The sequence below is a fragment of the Girardinichthys multiradiatus genome, chromosome 20 (genome assembly GCF_021462225.1).
Source record: "Girardinichthys multiradiatus isolate DD_20200921_A chromosome 20, DD_fGirMul_XY1, whole genome shotgun sequence".
Classification (NCBI taxonomy): domain Eukaryota; kingdom Metazoa; phylum Chordata; class Actinopteri; order Cyprinodontiformes; family Goodeidae; genus Girardinichthys; species Girardinichthys multiradiatus.
The window spans coordinates 17,950,864-17,977,152 of NC_061812.1; the positions used below are offsets into that span (position 1 = coordinate 17,950,864).

The 26,289-nt window shown below is 37.2% G+C and overlaps 1 protein-coding gene across 17 annotated transcripts in view; it reads left to right on the forward strand.

Moving 5' to 3' along the window:
• atp2b2 (ATPase plasma membrane Ca2+ transporting 2) overlaps window positions 1–26,289 on the forward strand; it is a 198,711-nt gene that overhangs the window by 160,192 nt on the left and 12,230 nt on the right. For all 17 annotated transcript variants that reach the window (XM_047346414.1, XM_047346413.1, XM_047346415.1 and 14 more), the window contains 10 exons: window positions 481–645; window positions 2,341–2,555; window positions 3,012–3,254; window positions 14,750–14,991; window positions 16,416–16,650; window positions 21,737–21,916; window positions 22,076–22,163; window positions 23,968–24,074; window positions 25,577–25,768; window positions 26,041–26,254. In XM_047346414.1, coding sequence (XP_047202370.1) covers window positions 481–645; window positions 2,341–2,555; window positions 3,012–3,254; window positions 14,750–14,991; window positions 16,416–16,650; window positions 21,737–21,916; window positions 22,076–22,163; window positions 23,968–24,074; window positions 25,577–25,768; window positions 26,041–26,254 — 1,881 coding nt within the window. The remainder of the gene's footprint in view (window positions 1–480; window positions 646–2,340; window positions 2,556–3,011; window positions 3,255–14,749; window positions 14,992–16,415; window positions 16,651–21,736; window positions 21,917–22,075; window positions 22,164–23,967; window positions 24,075–25,576; window positions 25,769–26,040; window positions 26,255–26,289) is intronic.

The window sequence follows — 26,289 nt, forward strand, 5'->3', positions numbered from 1 at the left end:
ATAAATGAATACAAATTTCAATGCAGTTGAAAACACCACAATATTTAACAAAAATAATATGTATATTTGCTGTTTTTGTTAATTGTTGTATTTTACCTTAGTTGTTTTAAATTATTTTTAGTAGTTTAGTGTATTCCTGTTTATCTTATTGTTTTTTTTCTTTCAGGTAAATTTTTATTTCTGTGTAAAACTCATCTTAATCTTCCTTGTGTGCATAAAATAAATTATGTAAAATGTTTTGTTTAAATGACGCTCCTTCACTATTTAATGAACCTCTAAATACTGTGTGGGTTTTCACACAAACCATTTAATTCCCATTTTGTCTTGGGCTATTATATTTATTCTTTGATGGTATGAAATATAAATTTCATGTCAGTACTATCTGTACCAGACAGAGTACAGTTAAGTGTCATTTTTCTTCATTCAGTCACTAACAATGGATTTCTTTTTTTTTTTTTTTATTTCTTCTGGTGTTTACAGTGAAGAAGCAGGATGGAGCAGCTGCCATGGAAATGCAGCCTCTGAAAAGCGCTGAAGGGGGAGAGACTGACGAGAAGGAGCGGAAGAGAGTGTCAGCTCCAAAGAAAGAGAAGTCTGTGCTGCAGGGGAAGCTGACCAAGCTAGCTGTCCAGATCGGCAAAGCAGGTACAGCAAATTGCATCCAGACTTATATATCACTCATTCAGGCAGAAAATCAGCGACAACAAGGTACTGAGCCATCATCCTGTCCATCAAGTAAATATGTTGTACAAAGAAGGTGTAGTTTGCAGTTGCTTGAAGGAATCAAGGCTATGAGAAAGAAGACTAAGGTGTCTGAATTATAGAACTCTGAAAGCCTATTTGCCCCATTTTTTCTGAAAAACCTGGCCTTAAGGGACTTGATGATTCTCAACACAGGCACTTGGGGGTTTGGTGTTGATTTATCCACATCAGTTTTTTTTGTTTTGTTTCATTTAAAGCAGTGGTAGAGAAAGGTTGATGCCAAGTAAAGGTTTGTATATCAGTGTTCTTAATATGTCTGACTTGCTGTGAGGGTGTCTTTAAAGCAGCAACACAGTAGCATTACAATTGAACACTGTCTTGAGAAAAGTCAAGGTTTTATTTAGAGAATTCCTTAAAGTAGTGCTTGTTTTTAAAGTGTTTTATTATATCAGTGTTTTCCTGAGTGATGGAATGGGGACATGGTGTCAACACAATGAAATACCATGAATGGAGTAGCATAAAAGTGATGCTCTTGGCTCATATGGGGTTTCTACTGAATATCTGGACTTAAAGGCCTTATCTCACCACTATTTACCTCTTTCAATATTTTGTGTGTTTTTGACCAGAAAGTAAAATATTTTAAGGATGTCATGGAGCAATTAAGAGGATGGTAATACTGTAGTTTGGACACATGAGGGTGTATGAGCCACAAATCTAAGGAGAATGAGCTGACTGAGCAGTCAACTATGCAGCCGTCTCCTGGTGATTGGTATTCTTAGGACTGAGTAAAGCATTGTAAAGAATTTACACGATAACATAGCTGTTAGCCAGCCAGTTAAGAGCATAGGATTGCTTTTTTATGGCTCTATCTGTCAACTTGCCCCTTTTTCCGTCTTGCTTAATGTTCATTTTGCGGATTACATTTTCACGTGTGTTTGTCATGTTTGTCAGTTTCTTCTGCTGTAGATCCCAGTTAGACCACTGAGGAGATCAAGATTTACTGAAATCAACAGATAAAGCTCTCCTCATTAATTGGTTATTATTGTAACAAAAGGATATAATCATTTAAATAAACATAAAAGGTTAAGCACCCAGATGGAGTTGTACAATATGGATGTAATTTAAAACACAAGCAGACCATCATTAAGTAAGTAAATGATTTCATTTTAATGGAGCTTACCCTCTAAAATAGGAACAAATGAGAAGAACTGTTTTGCAGCTTTTGGATGCATCCCTGCAGGAGAGTATATCTTAACGACTCGAGCTAGAGACACCTGTGTTCATGTTAGAGACCCCTGTTGTTGTAGCATCAGACATTCAATTAAAACAATCATTGAAGGTTACCAGACACAAAAGATTCATGCATTAGACTTCATTAGTGATGCTTGACAAAGTTTGATATTGGCCAAATCTGGACTTCTCATGATGCTGGGTGGTTGTGTTCTGTAATGTTCTTGGATGGACATCTACATATTTAGCATCAGCCTCCACAGTTGTAAAGAGCTTGCCTTACAGAAAATTGCACAAAACGAACAACAGGCCTCATGCCTTGGATCATTATTCAAGGGCTTAATAATCTTCTGAGTTTTCTCTTTCATCATTCCTTTTCTTATTGGACGCCTTCCTCATCTCTTCCAGGTTTGCTCATGTCTGCTGTTACTGTCATCATCTTGGTCCTGTATTTTGCCATCAACAACTTTGTCATGGAGAAGCGTCCTTGGATGCCAGAGTGCACTCCCATCTACGTCCAGTATTTTGTGAAGTTTTTCATCATTGGCGTGACTGTGTTGGTGGTGGCTGTACCAGAAGGGCTGCCGCTGGCTGTGACCATCTCCCTGGCATATTCAGTCAAGGTAAGGAAAAACAAACCCGGACGTCCTGCATGAGACTAGGTAATGGTCTGATCTTGAATAAAACCCGCAAGACCCGTAGTTTATATGGTTTTCTTGTTCTTTTTTGAATCTCTATTTGTGATTATATTCACTTAAATTTTCTAAAATATCTTAGAATTGTCCCAAAACCATAATTTAATTTTATGTATGGAAATGTTATGTAGTTAATTCTTACACCCTGATACCACAACATCAGATTCCCAACATCAAAACAGTTCAGATACTGTTCTGAATTTTCTTTTCTTTTTCCAATATAATTATATGTCTGAATATACTGTAAAAATACAGACATGTAATAATTTAATGATGGTTACCAGTGAATATCAAGCAGTGCACAGGCCTGATGGGCTATTTTAAGCAACAACTCAGTTCATGTTTTCAACTGTTTTGAGATGCATCCATGTATCCTGCCAACAGAAAATGATGAAAGACAACAACCTTGTGCGTCACCTGGATGCTTGTGAAACAATGGGCAATGCAACCGCCATCTGCTCCGACAAGACAGGCACGCTAACCACCAACCGTATGACAGCCGTGCAGTGTTATGTAGGAGATGTGCATTACAAAGAAATTCCAGATCCTGGTGCAATCTCACCCAAATCCTTGGATTTACTGGTCAATGCCATCTCTATCAACAGCGCCTATACCTCAAAGATACTGGTAAGTTCTATAATAATTGTTTCTATTACCCAGTTCCCTAAGTGGCCTTTCATTTAAATATTCGTTACATATTTTGACAAAGGTAAGTAGGTGTTATGGTCTTTAGACAATAATCAAAAAGGTAAAAAGAAGCAAAGTTTAATTTAATTTTTACTAAATTTGATATTCTATTGATCTTATTTCTATGAATTAAACATCCTGGGAAGAGTATTATATTAAATTACTCAGTCTCAGCTGTGAGAGCATATAATGAGACCAGGTCTGCAGTGTTCTCATCTTGGGAAAGCATGCAGTCAGTGTCCTTGGCTGCTGCTTTAGATTCACCAGGCATTCACTCAACTTGTCACCTTGAGAACGGTCGTGTAATTTTGTCTTATCTGATATTCATAGCATAGCCGACTGTAATTGAATCCAATCTGTCTAAGTGCTGGAGATGGTCTCTTGTTTACAGTGAGTGCAGTAGACAGAAATTTTGTCTATGCCAACTGGACCTGCATGCAAGAAGAAACAGACACATATAGTACATGCTCTCGTCAGATATTCTAAAACAGTTGGACCGCATGTCTGAAACGTATTTATGACAAATAAACTAGGTTCCAAAAAGAAAGCCTGAGTTCTTCACATACAAGCAAATTTGAGTCTATACTATTCTGAAGCTTGTATATCTGTATCAGGTTTTCCTTTCACCTTTTGTATACTGATGTGGTTACATTTTGCCAGGACTGTCCATAACTGCATCATGGGTGACATCTGAAGCAATTAATATTTTTTCTATTTAAAACACTTGCAGAAATTTACCTAGCATTTACAGGCAATGATTGAAACTCTTTTGTGATCCATTTTTTGCCATTACAGGCCTCTTTTAGCTAGCTTCTTTGCCCTTGCCCTCTAGTTCAATCCCTAAACTTTGTCAGACTTAATCAATTTCATGCCTGTCATTGATGCAGCTCTGTTCTGTATACTAAGAGGTCTTTGCTGCTGCCTAACCTGCCTCAGGCATTACACATCTGTACATGGAAGAGCAGAGAGGTCCCAGAACAGAGTCATGCTGTGCAGCAGGGATTAATACAGGGATAAATTTGTTTTATATGAAACATGGAGTTTTAATAAGCTGTCAGGATTGTTATTGTTATTCTTTTGGTATTTTGTCTCAGTACTGAATGCATGGCAATCTGAAGGAAAACAACATAAGTAATCTAAGCAAAACCTCAAACATCTATCCTTTGTCTATACCCGCTTATTCCTTGTCAGGGTTGCGGGGGCACGGGTGCCTGTCTCAAGGAGTCATTGAGTGAGAGGTGCGACACACACTGTACAGGTCGACCATTTATCATTAGGACACTGTATAACAGGCCAACTCATTAAACTCTATTATCATTAAAAGATGAAAATATCATATCGGATCAAAGCCTTTGTTTTTGTTTTCCCAGGTGCTGTACCTTTTTCTTAAGTTTAAAACTCTTTATTAGAATAATTTCATATCATTAGATACTTTTTTTCAAAAATTGAAAATATGCTGCATGCAGTTAATGTTATTGTCTGATTCTTCCTGATTGAAAAGGTGACCTTGTTGGTGAAAAGAGTGCATATTTTTGTTAATTTTACTTTGCAATGTGAGGCAACAGAATAGTTTATACACACTCAAGTAAAGAATTTATTGTCAAAAGTAAATATTCATCATAAGTTCTCTTGTTATGTGACAGGGTATCATATGGTAACAATAAAAGCCAATATTTTGATTTCACATATGTACCACATTAGAACAGTCCATATATAAGATAAATCAAGCAGTGTTATACAAAAATAAAACTGTTTTATTGCCATTAAAATCAAAGGATGCAGCCATATTTTTGCAAATTCTTAAACTTTGCTGCTCGACATTTTAGTAGGGTTTTATAGGTGTTTTTTTGGCATTCTCTTTAGAATTACTACAGTAACAGATGAAAAAGATTTGTAGTGCAAAGACAAATGTTTTTAGGTCAGTGGTGTTAGATCCTAAAACTGTTGTGTGAGCTGTTCTTTCTAAAACCATGGCACAGCAGTGTCAGTTAAACTGTGCATGACATTGTTAAAGATAATTTTGTTACAATGATAATGATAATAGCATTTACTATAAATATTGCCTATATTCTTTAGATTCTTTTAGTATTGTACATACACAATAACTTAACAAAGCAACATAGAAAACCAAAAGAAATGAGCTGCATAATTATTTCGAGTAATGTGCTACAATGATGTTCATTTTTGAAGGACTTACTGTCAGGCACTAACCTCTAAATGAAAAATGAAAACTTTCACTCTGTCATATGGTACCCATGACATTACTTTACTTAAAGGAAGAATGAAGCAGAGGAACAAAGTATGTTGTAGGATGACAGATTAATTAGGGAATCCAAAAAGCCGGATGCGGAAGAGAGATTTCTGAGTAATATTTAGTTTTTTCCTCTTTCCCTTCCTCAGCCGCCTCCACTCCCTCAGTGCCACTTCAGCCCTGCAGTATGCTTGCTGGTGTGTTCTTATATAAGATGCCAGAGTCCTGTGGGATGCAGGAATGGCTATGGAAGTCTTTGATGGCCACCACATAAAGACACAAAGGCATAGAGGCAGGCTTTGATACCATATCAATCCCTCTAGTGCTCCCTGGCATCATAATACAGCTTCTGCTATATCACTGTGCCTTCAATCAGCTCATGTATGCTGCCATAACAACTGGAAGAATTTACATATTTTTACACATAAAAAAAACTTCTCATTCATTTAGGTCATATATAGTACACAAAGATGAAGAACCTTCAGTGAAATTGGTTCATTTGTATAATTTCACAGAAAAACAAAAAATTTCCAGTGGAGTAGGAGCTAATTTGTTGACATTCAAATAGTTTGTCAAAAACAGAGGATCTTGTACAGTAACACACACCAATCACTCATACACACATCTGTAATATCTCAGCTGGAGGTACTCAGACCACAAGTGTGTGTTCCTGCAGCACAGTGGTATGTTTAGTACGGCAGTGTGAATGTCCTCGGAGCTCACTTTCATGTAGTTTTAACCACCTGCTTGGGTCATACAAATAAACAGTGTGTACTGTCTTTATAAAGGGGTAACTTATTATTTAGTTAAAACAAAACGTTTTGCCATGTAGATAGAACTAGAACCATAATACGTTATAAGATGTTGCCTGTCTTCAAACAGCAATTTAAAGTTTGTAATCAAACTTGGCTTCAGTTTATTGTTCATCAGTAAGTGCAGTAACATAGTTCATTAAACAAATGTTAAAAGCCCAAGAATAAAAATAAATCTTTCACACTGATTTAAAAGACTCAACTATTACACCAGTCCTTATTTTGGGCCACAACTTATATTGGGTTTTCAAGCCCGATCACCTCTATGTTTTAGTTTAGATCTTGGAGTACTTAAGAGAAACTGGTTGGTTGACCAGGGTGCTCTCACTGGAGTGTAAGGGCTAAGTAGTTTGCTTTAATATGGCGATACAAGACCATGTAAAACTTTAAAGAGCAGCAATAAAATCCTAAAGTTGAAATGCGTTCTTGCTGTTTAGTATCCTTTAGAAGACAGGTGGCCGCATTTAAGACTGTTTGCAGGTCATGAAAAAAGACAGGTCCAGACCAACATACATTATAACACTCCAAGAACAATGTCATAAAAAGCACCCATCACGTTTTCAGATCTTTTTTTTGGGTAAGAATGAGTAGACTTTAAAGCTAAGTTGGAAAATGTTGGATTCAACAACTCTAGAGTTTATTTAATTTACAAGAACTGTCAAAATAAAAGCCCAAATTTCTGATCACATAGTAATCATCTGGAGTGAAGAGGCCTAGAATGTTGCTAGGGGCATCAACAATATTCAACTTTCTAAGCTGATTATTTCTGTTTTATTTTAAGCACCATTCATAAAGTTATATTTACCCTGAGTTTAACTTCATTAACTTCTGTTTACTAAGCCACACCTAGGCCTGATAACTGTCAGACCTGTAGAATAAAGAAATCAATGAAAGAGTACCTGTCTGACAGTATGAAGTAGGCTGAAATATCTCAAAAACTAACAGGTTATGCCCCAGTCCAGAGAAACTCAGGAACAGATGAGAGACAAGGAACCTACAAGTCTGAAAAGATTTAGAAAGCCGTTTAAGACTTTAGTTCAGCAGCAAACAGTAGTGAGGGCGAATATTCACAATGCAGAAAAGGTTGGAACAGTGATAAACCTTTCTAGGAGTGAATGGCCTACCAAAATTACTCCAGGCCCACAATCACAACTCAGCAATGAGGGTCACAAAAGACCCACATAACAACATCTTGAGCACTGCAGGCATTATTTGTCTAAGTTAAGGTCAGTGTTTATGATTCAACACTAAGAAAGACAGACTGACCAAACGTAGCATCCATAGTAGAGCAATCCAATGCAAAAAACAATGCTGACCACAAAGGGCCATGTCACATTTACCCCCCAAAAAAATAATGAAAGGACGTAGAACGGAATGAGATGATCCTTAAGACTTGTGAAAATAATTTGTAGACTAATGAGACAAAAGTGGACATTTTTGGAATGTGTGCATCCTGTTACATCTGTTACAAAACTAACACAACCTTTTAGGAAAATGATATTATATTGGTGGTGGTGCTGTAATGGTTTGGGGCTGCTTAAGGACTTTGGTAACTTGCCGTAATTTATGTAATCATGAATTCTGATCTTTACCAAAACACGTTAAAGGAGAATTTCCATCAATCACTTGATGACGTAAAGCTCAAGCACCGCAGGACGAATATCTGAAGCATACCACCAAGGAATTGACTAATTGCTGGCAAGGATGGCACAACCAGTTGTTAGATTTTGGGAGAATTATGCTTTCACATAGTGCCAGGTTGGGTTGGGGGGTCCTGGTGCCCATCTTCAGCAGTCATTGGACAGGAGGCGGGATACACCCTGGGCAGGTCGCCAGTCCATCACATGGCAGCATAGAGACACACAGTACAAACAACCATGCACACTCATACCTACGGACAATTTAGAGAATTTGTAAGCTGTTTGGTAAGGTGCAGAGTCTGCGTAGCTGGGACCACAGGCTGCCTGGGCGACGGTAAGTCTGCGTAGCTGGGACCACAGGCTGCCTGGGCGACGGTACGTAGGAAGCATAGTCCTAGATCGCAGTCCACGACCACCAACCTGTAAGCGTTTCTAACAGATTCATCCCACCCATTATACACATATGTAGGAGTCCTACTTAATCTGGAAAAATAGTCTAGTCTCTGTTGCATAAAGACCATTCACCAAGCTAGAACAGCATATATTTTATCATTAATAGAGGAGAATAATTCTGGGATTCTTTTGTACAGTTGCCAAACCTACACATAGTCATAGTTCTGTTGAGCCCTCCATCCCCTCAGCTCTCAGCAGTAATAACTTTATATGATTCTTTATAAATAAAATGTAATCTATTAAAAATAAAAGCATTTTCATCCTTCCAAACGTGATTACTTTGTCTTCAGTGAGCGAAGCAGCATTAGAGGTAACTGTGTTTGGACAGTTTTGATCCAGTTATCAAAAATGAAATAAATTATTTAAGAAAGTGTTCCCATTGATTACTGCCCCCATTTTTTATGATTAATCTATTTTTAGTAAATAGATACATACCACAGGCTTTCAAGGTAGCTGTAATTAAACATTTACTTAGGAAATCTTCTCTTAGTCAATATGACTAAATAAATTACAAAACTATGTCAGATCTTCCTTTCTTATCAATTAAAAAAATGTTGCTAATTACATGTAAGCATTTACACAGTAATGACCAGTTTGAAGAGTTGAAGTCAGGTTTCAGAGGTCATCATAGCACTGAAACAGCTCTACTGAAAGTCACTTATGATATTTTAAGGCCTCAGGTAATGGACTTGTGGCTGTACTTGTCCTGTTAGAGCTTAGTGCTGCATTTGATATAGTTGATCACGATATTTACTTAGAAAGGCTGGAATATGTTGTAGGGATCAGGGAAACAGCACTAAGCTGGTTTAGATTTCATTTGTCTGACAAATTCCAGTCTGTTTATGTAAATGCAGCTCCCTATCAGTGATTGTAGTGAAACGTGTCCAGCAGAGACATCTTAAAAAGTGCCAAATGTTGAAGTAGTGCCTTTTATGTCTATACCAAGGCATGGAATGGTACTGTGCAATGTACCATTCCATGCCTTGGTATAGACATAAAAGAATGAGCTCTGGCCATAACAATTTTTAAAGGCTGGCAGCGGCAAATGTCCCTTTCTACCAGACTTAGTGGAACAGCCATTTCCAAGATTGGGTTTTAGCATCAGAGCAAATAGGGCTATACATTTGGCAATAAAAAGAATTTTAAAATACAGTTTAGTACACCATTATGTAGAAAATAATCTTGAAAAGTTAAAGCACTAGAAAGAGAGAGAGAGATGTACAGTGTTGAGTCCAACCAGGAAGTCTGCTATGAATTGTTCCAAAATTTCAAGGGGGCTGAGAGACCAAACCAGATAGAGAGTATGACATAGTTGAATGTATTATGGGATGATGAAAAGTGTTGTTATAAGAATTGTGATAATGTGTTTTTTCTAGAAATTTATTTGGACATAATATTTAGCTAAAATGTGAACTTCTTGTATTTTTGGTTTTAGAGTGAGTAAATGTCAAAAAAAAGTTCAATTATAATAAATGGAAAAGCCTTGAATAAGGCCATAATATTAAGAGGCAGTGGAAAGCAAAGACAGGATTAGATGGAAGAAAAGCGAAACTGCAGTCACATGACAAGCATTCTTATAATGGACTGCAAGGCTGTATTTTGGCTCCCAGCACGCCCGAGGCCTTAGCCTGGTTGGCTTTTCTAGCAGTATGGAAAGCAACAATGTGTTATGGTCCTTCAAACAAGGGAACAAGATAGGAGAGGAGGCCAAGGAGGTGAGGAACCCCATAAGAGACAGGGGAAACTGATAAGGTTGAGGAGAAAGTCATACAGAACAAAGGAAGTGGAAAGGAATGAGATGTTGTGAAAAACTGAAACAGGGCAGAAAATGTACATTGAAGCTCAAGACAACATTAAATGGCTGGATGTTGTGTGAAGAAAATGACAAGAGAGTATGAAGGAACAGGAGGTATGGATTAAGGAGAGCCCCGGGTGGAATAGGAAGTATAGTTGCCAGCTCTCCCTCTGGCATATGTCCTTGCCTGCAGGATCACCCAAGGACCAGGGAGAGGGCAGCTGGTCCTTAGCCACATCCAGGCCAGGACATGCCAGCAGTAGTCCTGTCATGCCAACACTGAGCGTTCACTGCCAGCAACTGTCCTTGTGCGTAAAACCAGTGAAACGAAAACAAACTTTGGGAATAAGTAGTGTTTGTTTCTGTCCTATATTTATTAGATTAATTTTAATATTTTTCTCCTGCCTCAGTTACCAGTCAGTAGTGACAATATTTCAAAATATTAAATATTCTACTCTGCATCAAATACATTTCTCTAAAATTGTTTAAAGCTCCAAGATAGAATGTGTGGTTATTTGCGGTTTGGTGATTTAACTGGACGTTTCATCTGGGAGCCAATTCCTTGAAACACCACCAGTCAACATTGATGAGGCCATTTATTCCATCCGGTCATTAGCCAATGACAGGCAGTGTCTTCCTGATGTAATCACTGGTCATTAGGAAGAGGCATTAATTCTGTTATTTAACGCAAACTCAGTATAAAATATTTTTTCTCCTGTCTGTGATTTGTGACACACAGCTGAACAATGACAGGATACATCCAATTACTTGGTTAAGATGGGCCTGCACTCTGATTTGGTTTTAATGATTAATGTGATTTTAGAGAACTTTCTAACCCCTCAGTTGCACATGCAGATCCTCAGCCTCCACAGCTGAAAAAACGGGAAAACTGGGACTGGTCAGTGTTAATCAATATTCAATGATATTTGAATTATTGTATTATTTGTGTTTTAAACGGGGCCTTGCAAAGGTGTTCATACATCTTTAAGGAACTGAGGATACTTTTGTTTTTTACATAGTTTTATAGTTTTTTGATGCATGCTTATGTATCACAATATGTGTTTTCATCAGACTCAGCTTTTCTTTTTTTTTCAAAGGGTGTTTTTTGGGTTAGAACAGAGATAAAAGTGATGTACCTAACCCTAAAAAAGTAGATATGCATTTTGTCAAGTATTTGTTTTTTATATATATAACACCATGTTTATTAATTTAGATTAATTGTTTTGAAGTCCTAAAGTCCTAGCTTTACAAAATTGTTGAAAAATATTATCAATATAGTAAATAAATGGAAAACAAATTCCCAAAATGAAATTCACTAATATAATTTTACATAGAGTAAGATAAAAATTATATAATGACTACCTGTTGTTTCAAACTGAATATTTAGTGGATAACAAAAATACATAACTATTTGAATTTAATAAAGAAATTATTGAGTTATTATCTTCAACTCTTATGGCTTTTATAGCTGTTAAGCACCTGATTCCTCTTGGAGGTTCTCCACTTTCAGGGTTCGGCACTGAATTATCTCAGTAAAAATAAATAATATTTACTGCATGATAACTTAAACCTTATTTTTCCATTTCTTTAACAGCATCAGGTGAAGAGCCCCATACATCTCCCACAACAGCAACTTACACCTAGGCAGGAATGTGGCTGAATGATAAGCCATCTGTTTTTGTTTTCTTTCACAGACAGGGTTCACATTTGGGGTTTTCTGTTATTACGGAAACGTAATAACTTGTAAAATAACTGTTAGACACTCACTTCAGATAAATAAATTAGATTTACAACAATCTGAAAAGTACGGCATGCATTTGTATTCAGCCCATAGTACTCTTTTACCCCTGAATAAAATCTAGTGCAACCAGTTGGCATCTAAAATCACAGAACAACTTGATAGAGTCAACTTGTATGTAGTTTAATCTCAGTACACATACGGCTGTTCTGTGAAGTTCTCAGAGGTTTGTTAGTACACATAAGTGAACAAACAACAGGGTAAAGACCAGGAAACACACCAGACAGGTAAGGGATAAAGATGTGGAGAAGTTTAAAGCAGCGTTATGTTATAAAACAATATTCAACCCTTCCCATTCTTCAGAACTGAAAAAGCCTTTTAGTTCAGAGGTCATCTTCAGAAAACAAAAGAAGAACTCCAGTTGCCTTCTACTTAATCATTTAGGATAGTCATGTCCTGGATGATTGGGAATCTGCACCAGTGGAGTTTGTCTCAAGCCGTTAAGGGAACACAGCAAACACATGGAAGAAGATGCTCTGGTCAGATGAGGGCAAAATTGAACTTTTTAGGCTTACATGCAGAACCCTATGTGTGGTGGAAAACTAAAACTGCCCATTATCTTGAACAAACCATCTCTAAGGTGAAAAATGGAGGTCGCATGTTCATAGTGTAGAGATGCTTCTCCTCAGCAGGGACAGGGAAGCTGTTCAGAAATACACAGTAATCCTGGAAGAAAATCTATGAAAGGCTGCAAGACTTGGGACTTTAGCAGAGGTTACACATACAACTAGAGCTACAGTGGAATGCTTTAGATCAAAGCATATCCATTTTACAGCGTTCTGGATTTAAATCAAATTAAGAATCCCTGGTAAGAGTTGAAAGGTGATGTTACATTATTCATTCAATCTAAAGGAGCTTGAGCTGCTATCTTTTAAGAGAAAATCATCTGGAATTTCAGTCTTTGAATGTGCAAAACTGTCAGAGATATACACCTAAAAACGTGCAGTTGTAATTACAGCAAAATGTAGTCCTACTAAGTCTTAACTTACTTGGGGCTCATTACATATTCAGACCACATTTTTAAGAAATGTAATGTAAATCATCTATCATTTTCATTGTCAGTGATCAGTTTAACTAATAAAACTTTAAATATTTTTGCAGCAAAATATGAATCCTTACATCTGATTTAAGATTATTACATGTTAAAAATGTAAATAAAAACCCTCAGCTGTGTAGACAAGCAACAGCAAGATTATGATTTATATCATCTTATATCATCTGGGCATAGCTGTGTTATGAAAAATGACAGAAAGAACTGTGTCCAAATGTGTGAGTCAGTGTTACTAAAGCTGGGGTATGTCTGAAAACGTGACAACAGTTTTGGTTTTCTATCATCTTCAGGAATTCAAAATAGAGTGAGGCTCAGGTACTGCTACTAAAGAAGTGTTGGAAAAAGATAAAGAGAAGCCGAAATGATTTGAGGACTAATGTGAAGTGAAATAAGAGAGAATCTTTTAAGAGAATCAGAGCCAGCGAGTAAGAATACCCAAGTGGTGAAAATCTCAATTACTCTATTCCCAAGTCTCAACTGCCAAGTGTGCTTTGCCCAGCGTTACCATGGGAATGCTGAGCCTCACACAAGTTGACCACTCGCTTGCTTGCACTTCCAGTGATCACACAGGAGACCAGCATGTACTGTAGAACCTCACATGCCACATGATTTAAACTAGTCAGTCGTTTTACTGTAAAACACTGGATAAAGTCACTTTCCAGCTCTAACAATGCTCGATCACAAAAAAACAAGGCTCTTTCTAGTTTTTTTACTTTTCTAATTTTTGCCATAAAAAATGTATGCACTTAAGTAAATTAAAAGAAAAAACTCATGAATCAAAAGCAACAGTAAGGAACTAATCTTTTCTTTATGTTACCCTCCTAAAAAAGAGTAGCTGAATATAGTAAATATTGTGAAAATGAGAATGAACTATATATAACAAATTTATATAAAAACAAACCTAAATGTTATATTGTTCTACCTGTACTGAAAAGCCTTTCTGAGATGTGTTAACTGCCTACCACAGATATCATTCTTTGAAAACCTTCTGCTACAATAACTTTATTTGCGATTTTTCTTGTAAGCAATGGGAGCCTAAATCATAGGTATGTATTTCTTTTTTGTTATTTAGCCATTTAAAGTGCATATTACTTTGCAGTGTCATAGGCTTGTGACATTGCTAAGAGATTGTGTACAGATGGCGATGCTTCATTATCGTTTTCTTTTATGATTATTTAAAAACCCAAACCTAAATCGTATAGTACTAACTCTACCAGAAACAAACCTGAGATCTCAAGGACAGAAGGGGCATTATGTGCTGTCTTCTTCTGTTAGTAATAAACTCAAATGTTTACTGAACCATATAATTGCATGTTTCTAAACACACAATTACAGATTATAATTACAGATTGGTTGATCTGCTCGTTTGAAATAAGAATATCCAAATTTGATTCTACCTGTCTCATCTCCTTCTCTCCCACACACAGTAACCCTGTCACCCGGTTGCTAGTCAATTATCAGCAGCAGCTATTTCAAGTGTTTCACTGGGCATTTACCATTTCAGTGAGGGAAAGAGAATCTCAATGAATACAATTAAATTAAACAAAGCTGTTCCTGTGTTTTTTCTTAGAATTTGATTAAGTTCCCAGAACAGAATTGTTTTAATATAGCTGTATTACCTTCGCTTTTCTTTAGCCCCCAGATAAGGAAGGTGGCCTACCCAAGCAAGTTGGAAACAAGACTGAATGCGGACTCTTGGGATTGGTCCTGGATGTGAAACGGGATTACCAGCCAATAAGAAACCAGATCCCCGAGGAGAAACTTTACAAAGTCTACACTTTCAACTCTGTCAGAAAATCTATGAGCACCGTAATCAAACTTCCTGATGGGAGCTTCCGAATGTACAGCAAGGGAGCCTCTGAAATTGTACTCAAGAAGTGAGTCCAGTATTTTCTATACTTCAAAAAGTAAGCCTGTTGGAAAGACTATTTCCCTGTGACATTTGTAAGGAACAGCACGTGGGTTGCACTTGCAAAACGCTCGCAAAAATCATCCTTGCCAATGCCAAACAGCTTTTTCTGCTATTAACTCTTGCCTGATGTCATTTATCGAATTGAATTATTAAATTTAAAGAAACAACACATAGCGGCAATTCAACAATTGCCAATTGTCTGGGCAACCGTTGACATCTAGGAGGATAGAGTTTGGTCCCTAAGAGTGGAGATATGGGATTGCCACTGTTTGAAGATCTCTGGATATCTATTTGCATTGCCTTTGCCTCCATTGATGAAAAACCTAGTTTTACCAGTGAGAGAGATGCTGCCCCACACCATGGCACTGCCGCAACCAAAAGCTGTTTGGCATTTGCAGTTTGGCAAAGTTTTTGATTCATGCAGCTCACACAGTCAGCTGTTGCTCAACCCACAAATGCATTTTCCTTAAACATATGGCATTGTTTAAGGGGAAATAAACAGGCTTTGTAAGATAGTTTGAGGCATTGTTACGACAAAAACATTTTAGTTGTAGTGTAGCTACCTTTGTATTTCTGCACTTTGCCATGTGTCTTTTTCCTTATGTTTCCATTGTTTGGGATGGCCACAACAATCACAACAGCTACTATTTTGTAGGTTTGTATCTGGAAGTCCGACAGGATCTTGCCAGCGATAGCAACTCTAACCATTCTGTAAACATCTCACACAAGGTTTAGGAATATACATATGCATATACAAACACTATCAGTCAAATGTTTTAAATGCATTTCTCACTTAATGGGTCTCCTTATTTTCACGACTGTTTACATTGTAGATTCTCACCAAAGGCAACAAAGCTATGAATGAAAACACATGGAATCGTATAACATACAAAAAGTTCTTGGCATTCTCTCCATGAGCTTCATGAGGTGGTCACCTGAAATGCTCTTCCAAAGAGTCTTAAAAGAAATTCCCAGAGGTTCACTGAGAGACGGCCAAAGGTTAATATTTCAGTCATCACAGCAAAGGGCAGCTATTTTAAGGAATGTAAAATATAAGTATAAAGTTCTTTTGCAATTTTTATTTTGCTAAATAAATGCATATGTGTTCATTCACAGTTTTGATGCCTTCAGCGAGAACCTACGTACAATGTAAATAGTCATAAACATAAAGAAAACCATTAAATGAGAAAGGGATCTTAGAACTTTTGACCGGTAGTGTATATATAAATATATATATATATATAAAAATTATATATATATATATATATATATATATATATATATATATATATATATATATCCATTTAGCACTACAAATTGTGCTTCTAGGGTTGGTAAACAGAGGCAGATTTAAAGTGCTGCCATGTTTTATTTTTTTATTTTTTTCAGATGCAGTCACATTTTGAATGAAATTGGTGAGCCCAGAGTTTTCCGCCCACGAGATAAGGATGAGATGGTGAAGAAGGTGATTGAGCCTATGGCATGTGATGGTCTGAGGACCATCTGTGTGGCATACCGTGACTTTCCTAATGATCCTGAGCCCAATTGGGACGATGAAAACAACATCCTCAGTGACCTGACAGCCATCTCTATTGTAGGAATTGAGGATCCTGTCAGACCAGAGGTAGGAGCATATGAGGGGGGCATGTTGGTACCAGACCATAGGCCAACTTTATTTATGAACACGTTAAAAACAGTGCAGCTGACCAAAGTGCTGAACAGATATTATACAAATGCATTAAAACTCAAATATAAAACGTAGACATAAAAGATGTTAATAAAACAACTCAAACAAATAAATGACGTCTCTTGCTCGTTTAAAAGAAAATGAAAAAAGGATGAGTTTTCAGAGCAGTTTTAACAATACACCGTTAAAATGCCTGTCTAATATGCAAAGGCATTATACTCCAAAATCTGGGAGCTGCTACAGAAAAAGCTCTGTCCCCTCCAAGCTTCTGTCCCGTTCTTGGCACACCCAGGAGAAGCTGGTCCGCTCACCTGAGTGAATGGGAGGGCCAAAGTACTTGTAAAAACTCAGAGATGTAGAGCAGGTCAAGGCCGTTTAAAGACTTAAAAACAAAGAAGAATCTGAGAATGAACCCTAAAGTGAACAGGCAGCCAGTGCAGTAAAACTAACACTGGAGTTATCGACTCTCTCCTCTGTGTACCAGTTAAAAGACGTGCAGCTGCATCCTGCACCACCTGGGGAATAATCTCATATTGCTATAAATCTTGTAACCCCCCCCCCCAACAAAAAAAAACAAGCATTCTAGGAAAATGTTTCTGCTACGAGGTTTTGTATTCACTTACAATTTTACTGTAATATTTACACATATCACACTGGGGGAGAATGATACTGTTCTGTGCTCCTCTACCAGACAGTGCTTGGTTCTGGTTCTGTATTAGTCTTCTTCACAAGGAAAGAAATCCTCAATAAATCCTCTCTGCAGATTCTTGCGGACCCTGACAAAATAAACACATGACATCAGTTAATTAAGGATGTTACTGACATTATGTAATCAAATTAAAAAACATAAATATTAATTAACATACTTTCTTTTTTACAAATAATATAATTAAATGTAATGCAAATTGTGATTAGTCATTTTAAAGGGACCTGTAAGTTGCTATCCATATTTTCTTTTATAACTCTAACAAATTAATTAAATTAAATTACATGACATTGTTACATGTAACTAATTTCTCTCAATCCTAGTTAGGATTATCAAAATTATTCTCTTTGCTAAAAGCCAAAATAATGAGGATTTTCCTCAGAAAATCTTTTATTTTAGTTTACAAACATTTCCTTAGTCGTTTGTAGATTTGCCTTCTATAGTGTATGACTTGGGTAAAACATGTTGGGTATCCTTCCATTCATCCCATTTCAACTGTGCCCACAGATATTCCACTGAAGTAGGATTAGGGCTTTTTAACAGCCACTACAAATCATTTGTTGTCCTTTAGCCAGTTTGTAACTAATTTGGCAGTATGCTTAGGGTCATTGTCCATTTGAAAATTTTTATTTATTCTTTATCGTCCTGGCTGAGGTCTTGAGATATTTCTTCATTTTTTCCACTTAATGTTCTTTTCTCATGATGACATCCATTTTGTATTGTGTGAGGTGCACCAGTCCCACCTTCAGCAAAACACTTTCTCAGCATAATGCTGGCACTCCTTTACTTCCCAGTTGGGATGGTGTTCTCATGCTTGCCAGGATCCCCTCTTTATGCTAAGTGTAGCAAACAGTGTAACCAAAGAGTTTACTTTTAGTCCTCTTAGATCACAGGATATTTTCCAAAAATTAGGGTCTTTATCCCTGTGTGTATTTGCAAAACTGTCAAACTCGCTGCATGAAGTTTGCATGTTCTCCCCGTGCATGCGTGGGTTCTCACCGGGTACTCCGGCTTCCTCCCACAGTCCAAAGACATGCCTGTTAGGTTAATTGGTCTCTCTAAATTGACCTTAGGTGTATGAATGAGTGTGTGCATGGTTGTTTGTGTGTTGCCCTGCGATGGACTGGCAATCTGTCCAGGGTGTACCCTGCCTCTCGCCCATAGACTGCTGGAGATAGGCACCAGCTCCCCCGCGACCCACTATGGAATAAGCGGTAGAAAATGTCTGACTGACTGACTGTCAAACTCGCTAAACTTTCTTTTTGTTTTTTCATGAAATCACACAAGGTAGCAGTGTGTCAGAAGCTCGCAAAGCCATGAAATCACCTGGGCTTTCCCAATTTGTTTAAATGCATTGTAACCATTATGAATGATAACTTGAAAATATTTTTATAATAATTTCAGCATTAAGTAGATACAAATACTTTTGGTAATCCTAACTGACCTAAATGAGAAAGAGTTTAGTTTGTTTCAATGGCCAACACTGGTAAAAGGTTTGTGTGTTTTTACTTTGCCCAGTCTATGTAACAGCATATGTGGAAAAGTGGATGGATGGATGGATGGATTTTGCTGTTTTAAATCTTTTACTGTGTATGGAGACTACTAAAATTCACGATTTAAAGAAATCACATAGCGATTATCACAAAACGGTTTGGCACAAATCTTTTATGATAGGCTTCTCTTGAAGAAAATGTGTAATGAAATTAGTGGAGTGCTGGAAATGTGTATAGTGAGTTAGCTGACCCTCTTTGGCACACTTCCAGTAATGGTACACAAAAGTAGGATCCTAACTGACTACTGCATTATTAAACACCTTCCTTTTATTTTTCTTCCATCACTCTCATCACTCGTAAACAAAGGCTCTTACTCAACCTCGCCCCAACATGTTTTCACCGTTCCACCTCCTATTTTATTGTAAGGCCTGAATTTCAGCTTCTTCTGATTGCTCTTGCTCTTTTTACTTGCATCTCCACCCACTTTTCTTCATCCAGTTGTGCTCTTTTTCTCTTTCTGTTCTATGTTATGTAAGTATCTGAGCCTACCTAGGACAAAAACATAAATCAATAGCAAACAAATACATATAAACAGCTTTTTGTATGTTTGTTTTATTGTAATTTTAAGAAATAAACATAAATAATCTGCTGCAAAGGAAAACAAATATTCCTTGTCAGGAAAAGTTTTCTACAATTGTTCTTTTCTATACCTTCTCCCTTCAGGTTAACTATAATAAAAAAAACTATAATAAATCCTTAATGTTTTTACAATTTTTTTAATTTCAAAGTAATGCATCCTCTGACATTTTCGAAAACTAAAAGCAGTTCAGGGAAAGGATGCTCTCCATTACCATCTTTCCATCTTGTTTTTTAAAGACTTTCTCCCCGTGATAAAATATCACACAACCTAGTAAACATTATTACTTTGTTTATTAGCATCTAATCTCTTCCTTCAGAATTTCATGTTCTTTTCATTCCTGGCTTCTGTATATGGTGCTCCTGAGAAGAAGGACATAGAGAGAAACAGGAATATAAAGAGAAACAGAGACTGAGACAGATAAATAGATTAGAAATAAGATTGATGTGAGAGTGATGGAGGTGGGAGGAAGATGGGTAAAGAGAAATGGAGGAGAATGAGACTGTAACCAGATCTATATCAGGTACTCAAGAGGCTTGTTTTTCAGTATAACATCTAGACTCCTACCTTCCTCCGTTGTCGGGTCAGATGCGTTTTCAATAATCCTGCACTTTCTTCTTTCTCTCCTCTCTCAGATGGCCGGTCAATTAGAGCTGTGGGAAAAAAAACTCCAAGAGTAATAAAAATGACAAACAGCAGCCTTGATAACAATGACATAGTAATAATAGTAAGAAAATAGATTTAATCCTTATCATGTCCTTGAAAATCCACATTGGTCCCTTTTTACAAATAAAGTCAGTTTCCCCGAAACACCTTAGAAATAATTTATATTTATTTTTTTCAACTTTAAACAAGTCATTCTTTCTCACCTTCTACAGACTGAACTATTAATATCAATTTTAGATAATATTTGTGGAATTTTAACTATTTTAAAGGCTAGAGTGCAATCACAAAAACACGAAAATAGCAAAGAGAGTACAATAAAATACATTTCAATTAGTATTTTCTATTTAAGACTAGCCAGTCATTTGAGATTAGTTCAGCATAAAATGTGAATTTATTTAGAGGGTCTTTACCCTTTAAAGAACAGTGTTCTTACATCAATATGCTGTTAAATAAAATACATTTTAAAGATAATTTATTAAGTAAATGGCATATTCAGTAGTTATATTCAGAAGGAATTTGGCACTTTTTTAGTAGCTTAGCCATTTTAGGTTAATTCAAGGAGATGACAATTCTTACAATTTTTAAATATCCTCTGGCAGATTTTAGCTATATTTGTTCAACAAAGCCAAAATGGCTTGAAAACTTCTTATAGGCTTTAATATTTAGAGTGATTATTTTGCTACATGACAGTCAAAACAGATATATGTTTTCATTGCAGTGTGTGTGTGTGTGTGTTGAACCTCCAGCTAATGGAAAACCTGTTTCACTTGACTGTACATATGAGAGTGTGGAGTAGAACAATTCTGTTTATTTGTGTGTGTTTGTTTGAGTGTGTGTGTGTATCCGTGCTTTAAACAGAAAAAAACAATGAAGGTAGAGTCATGCATGTTTGTAAAAATCGATGTGGGCTCTCATTACTTTATGTGAACACATTTGTTTATGTTTGTGTTTGGAGAGCAGCACTCTCCCACTCTGACCTTTGCCAAGAAGATGTATTTCTGAATTAATACTGTTTTGCAAGTTGTTGATAAGACATATTTTTCTCTGTGCCCTCTATGCACAATGTCTTAAAACATTTAACCATTAAACTCCTGTTCACAGGGATATAATTTTAATAGATAAGCTTCATTGCATTTAAAACGAAAAATAATTATAGTCTCATATAATTAAATATCCAGTATGTTTACTTACCTGTATGCAGTTTGTAGTTTCTCTCAGGTCTGCATTGCATGTTTTGCTTTCTATCTTGCAGCTTTACTGTTTTCAAGATTGAAGCTTTAAAACCAACTGTACCCAAACACCAAATGGTAGACAGACAGAGTCAACATATCCTTCTGGAGTTGGTGTATACTGAAACCAGCCCTATAAAATCATAAACTAATTCTATACGTTGTCAGAAGCACAACTACAAAAACGTTTTGTGTCTGAAGTAAAAGAGTAATTTTGATGTTTCAAAAAGCTTTTAATAATTAGTGTTTGCATCACAATCTGTATATGTCTGCCATGTAATGACATGTTTAGGTGCCCGATGCCATTCAGAAGTGCCAGCGTGCAGGCATCACCGTACGAATGGTGACGGGTGACAACATAAACACGGCCAGAGCCATAGCCATCAAGTGTGGGATCATCCATCCAGGAGAGGATTTCTTATGCATTGATGGCAAAGAGTTCAACAGGAGGATCCGTAATGAGAAAGGAGAGGTAAAGAAGATGTTACATTAACAAAAGCAGATAATGAGAGATGGACTCAAAAATGATAGAAAAACATCTAAACTGCAACCACTTTCTCTTTTTATTTTAAAATGTTTGTGTTGGTGAACATTTGTGTGCATCATGAAACTGGTGTGTGTATGTGTTTAGGTGGAGCAGGAGCGTATTGACAAGGTGTGGCCTAAACTCAGAGTCCTGGCCAGATCATCCCCGACAGACAAACACACACTCGTCAAAGGTGAGTTAGTGGCATGATTTTTGAGAAATGCAATTTTGGATTAATTTACCTAAAACTTAGATTTTGTGATGTTTTTTGTTCTTTTTTTCATTAAACCAAGACCCATCAGCTAATACAGGTCCTTCTCAAAATATTAGCATATTGTGATAAAGTTAATTATTTTCCATAACGTCATGATGAAAATTTAACATTCATATATTTTAGATTCATTGCATACTAACTGAAATATTTCAGGTCTTTTATTGTCTTAATACGGATGATTGTGGCATACAGCTCATGAAAACCCAAAATTCCTATCTCACAAAATTAGCATATCATTAAAAGGGTCTCTAAACGAGCTAAGAACCTAATCATCTGAATCAACGAGTTAACTCTAAACACCTGCAAAAGATTCCTGAGGCCTTTAAAACTCCCAGCCTGGTTCATCACTCAAAACCCCAATCATGGGTAAGACTGCCGACCTGACTGCTGTCCAGAAGGCCACTATTGACACCCTCAAGCAAGAGGGTAAGACACAGAAAGAAATTTCTGAACGAATAGGCTGTTCCCAGAGTGCTGTATCAAGGCACCTCAGTGGGAAGTCTGTGGGAAAGAAAAAGTGTGGCAGAAAACGCTGCACAACGAGAAGAGGTGACCGGACCCTGAAGAAGATTGTGGAGAAAGGCCGATTCCAGACCTTGGGGGACCTGCGGAAGCAGTGGACTGAGTCTGGAGTAGAAACATCCAGAGCCACCGTGCACAGGCGTGTGCAGGAAATGGGCTACAGGTGCCGCATTCCCCAGGTCAAGCCACTTTTGAACCAGAAACAGCGGCAGAAGCGCCTGACCTGGGCTACAGAGAAGCAGCACTGGACTGTTGCTCAGTGGTCCAAAGTACTTTTTTCGGATGAAAGCAAATTCTGCATGTCATTCGGAAATCAAGGTGCCAGAGTCTGGAGGAAGACTGGGGAGAAGGAAATGCCAAAATGCCAGAAGTCCAGTGTCAAGTACCCACAGTCAGTGATGGTCTGGGGTGCCGTGTCAGCTGCTGGTGTTGGTCCACTGTGTTTTATCAAGGGCAGGGTCAATGCAGCTAGCTATCAGGAGATTTTGTAGCACTTCATGCTTCCATCTGCTGAAAAGCTTTATGGAGATGAAGATTTAATTTTTCAGCACGACCTGGCACCTGCTCACAGTGCCAAAACCACTGGTAAATGGTTTACTGACCATGGTATCACTGTGCTCAATTGGCCTGCCAACTCTCCTGACCTGAACCCCATAGAGAATCTGTGGGATATTGTGAAGAGAACGTTGAGAGACTCAAGACCCAACACTCTGGATGAGCTAAAGGCCGCTATCGAAGCATCCTGGGCCTCCATAAGACCTCAGCAGTGCCACAGGCTGATTGCCTCCATGCCACGCCGCATTGAAGCAGTCATTTCTGCAAAAGGATTCCCGACCAAGTATTGAGTGCATAACTGTACATGATTATTTGAAGGTTGACGTTTTTTGTATTAAAAACACTTTTCTTTTATTGGTCGGATGAAATATGCTAATTTTGTGAGATAGGAATTTTGGGTTTTCATGAGCTGTATGCCAAAATCATCCGTATTAAGACAATAAAAGACCTGAAATATTTCAGTTAGTGTGCAATGAATCTAAAATATATGAATGTTAAATTTTCATCATGACATTATGGAAAATAATGAACTTTATCACAATATGCTAATATTTTGAGAAGGACCTATATTGTGTTTAATTTGAGTGTATCATAAAAACTGAATGAATTAACTGTGCTGCATGCTCTGCTCTGTGTGTTTTGACAGGAATTATTGACAGCACTATGGCAGATCAGAGGCAGGTGGTGGCTGTGACCGGAGATGGCACCAATGATGGACCTGCTTTGAAGAAAGCTGATGTTGGGTTTGCAATGGTAATCAAACTAGCATGGGATTGTTGTTTGTTTCAACATTTCTCTTTAATTATATGAATTCATTTGAGCCTGATTGCAGTGAACATCTGCCAATGTCTTTTCCACCACTGCATTATTTAGAATTTCTTCTCAAGAACTCTGCATTTTTATTTGCAGCTTCCGAGCTCCCCCTAGTTGTTGATTAGAGTCGCTCAACTTAGATTTTCCACCATCATGTATTTATTCTTTATAGGTGCCTCTTAATAAATAAATAAAACAATTTCAAAAATACTGAAAATAAATATAATGAATCAGAACAGTTAACAGAAAATGTTTTTTTTCTGTAAATCAGTTCAAAAAGTGAAACTAATATGTTATGTAGGCTTTGTGTTCATTTGGGAAAGTTTGAATATTACAGAAAACTAATGACACAAATGGACTTCTAAAAAAGCAACATTGAGAAGTATGTCTATGCACAGGACAGTATATGAATCTGGTACTTGGTTGGTGCTTCCTTTACATAAATGACTCTATCAGTGTGGCATCACATAAAAGCCAGGTGAATTTGCTGGCCAGTCATTCACAGTGATACCATGATCATTAAACCAGGTATTGGGACTTTTTGCAGTGTGGACAGGAGACACATCCTTCTTAAAAATGAAATCAGCATCTTCATAAAGCTTGGCAGCAGAGGGAAGCATGAAGTGCTCTAAAATTTCATGTTAGATGGTTGGGCTGAATTATGTCTTAATAAAACACAGTGGACCAACATAAACAGATTAGATGCCACCAAATATCATCACTGACTGGAACCTTCACCCTGGACTTCAGGAAACTTGGATTCTGTGCATCTCCACCCTTCCACCAGACTCTAAGGCCTTAATTTCTGCATGAAATTGAAAGTATACCTTCATCTGAAAGGAGGACCTTTGACTACTGGGCACCAATCCAGTCCATTTTCTTCTTAGCCCAGGGAAGACACTTTTAAAATTCTATTCGGTTCAGGCGTGGCTTAACACAAGGATTGTAACAGTTCCAGCCCATGTCATGGGTATCTATGTCTGCTGTGGCTCTTGAAGCACTGATTCCAGCCACATTCCAGTCCTTGTGAACCTCTCCCAAACTCTTCTGTGGGCTTTGCCTGGCTGCAGTTGTCTCTGTTGCTTGTACACCTTTTTCTACAACAGTCTTTCTTTGCACAATTTCTATTAATATGCTTGGATACAGCACTCTGTGAACAGCCAGCATCTTCAGCAATTATGCATTTCTGGATTTAGCTACTTACCTTTTTCTACTTTTTTAATTAAGAATTACAGCCTAAAGTTCAAAACAGCATGCTCTGTTAAACCAACATTTGTAAAATCTAAAAAAATGTCTTTAAATTATTTTAAATGTTATGTCAGTTTATCATTTTTTAATCATCATTACATAGTGTTCATGCCATTTCCTCTTCAAACCATTTCCTTTTCACAGAGAAAAAAATGATTACAAGTGTAATAGGTTTGTCATTTTTGCTCTTTCAGGGTATAGCTGGAACAGATGTGGCTAAGGAGGCATCAGACATTATTCTTACAGATGATAACTTCAGCAGCATTGTGAAGGCAGTTATGTGGGGCCGGAATGTATATGACAGCATTTCCAAGTTTCTTCAATTCCAACTTACTGTTAATGTTGTGGCTGTCATAGTTGCTTTCACTGGAGCCTGCATCACACAGGTAAGAGGCATTAAACAGAGGTATTAACACCCATTTGTGACAATAGTATAGTAAGTGTTTTTTTAGTTGCACTAGAATTGTGTCATTTTTCTAATCTATTTTTCTAAAAGTGGTGAATAGAGTAATTAAATGTTCTGCAAAATAATGTTTGTGTGTTAGGATAAAGATGATACTGTACTGTTTTATGAAAAGATCCACTGTACCCATTATATGTTTCCAGCTGTATTGGAGTTTATCTTTTCTCAGTGGGGATTTGCTTTTGATTTCCACAGGACTCTCCACTTAAAGCAGTGCAGATGTTGTGGGTTAACCTGATTATGGATACTTTTGCTTCTCTGGCCCTGGCAACGGAGCCTCCCACAGAGTCCCTGCTGAAAAGAAGACCGTATGGTCGCAATAAGCCTCTTATCTCCAGCACTATGACCAAGAACATCCTGGGACATGGAGTCTATCAGCTCATTATCATCTTCACACTACTGTTTGCTGGTATGCACAGTACATGTATCCTTCAATAATAGTGT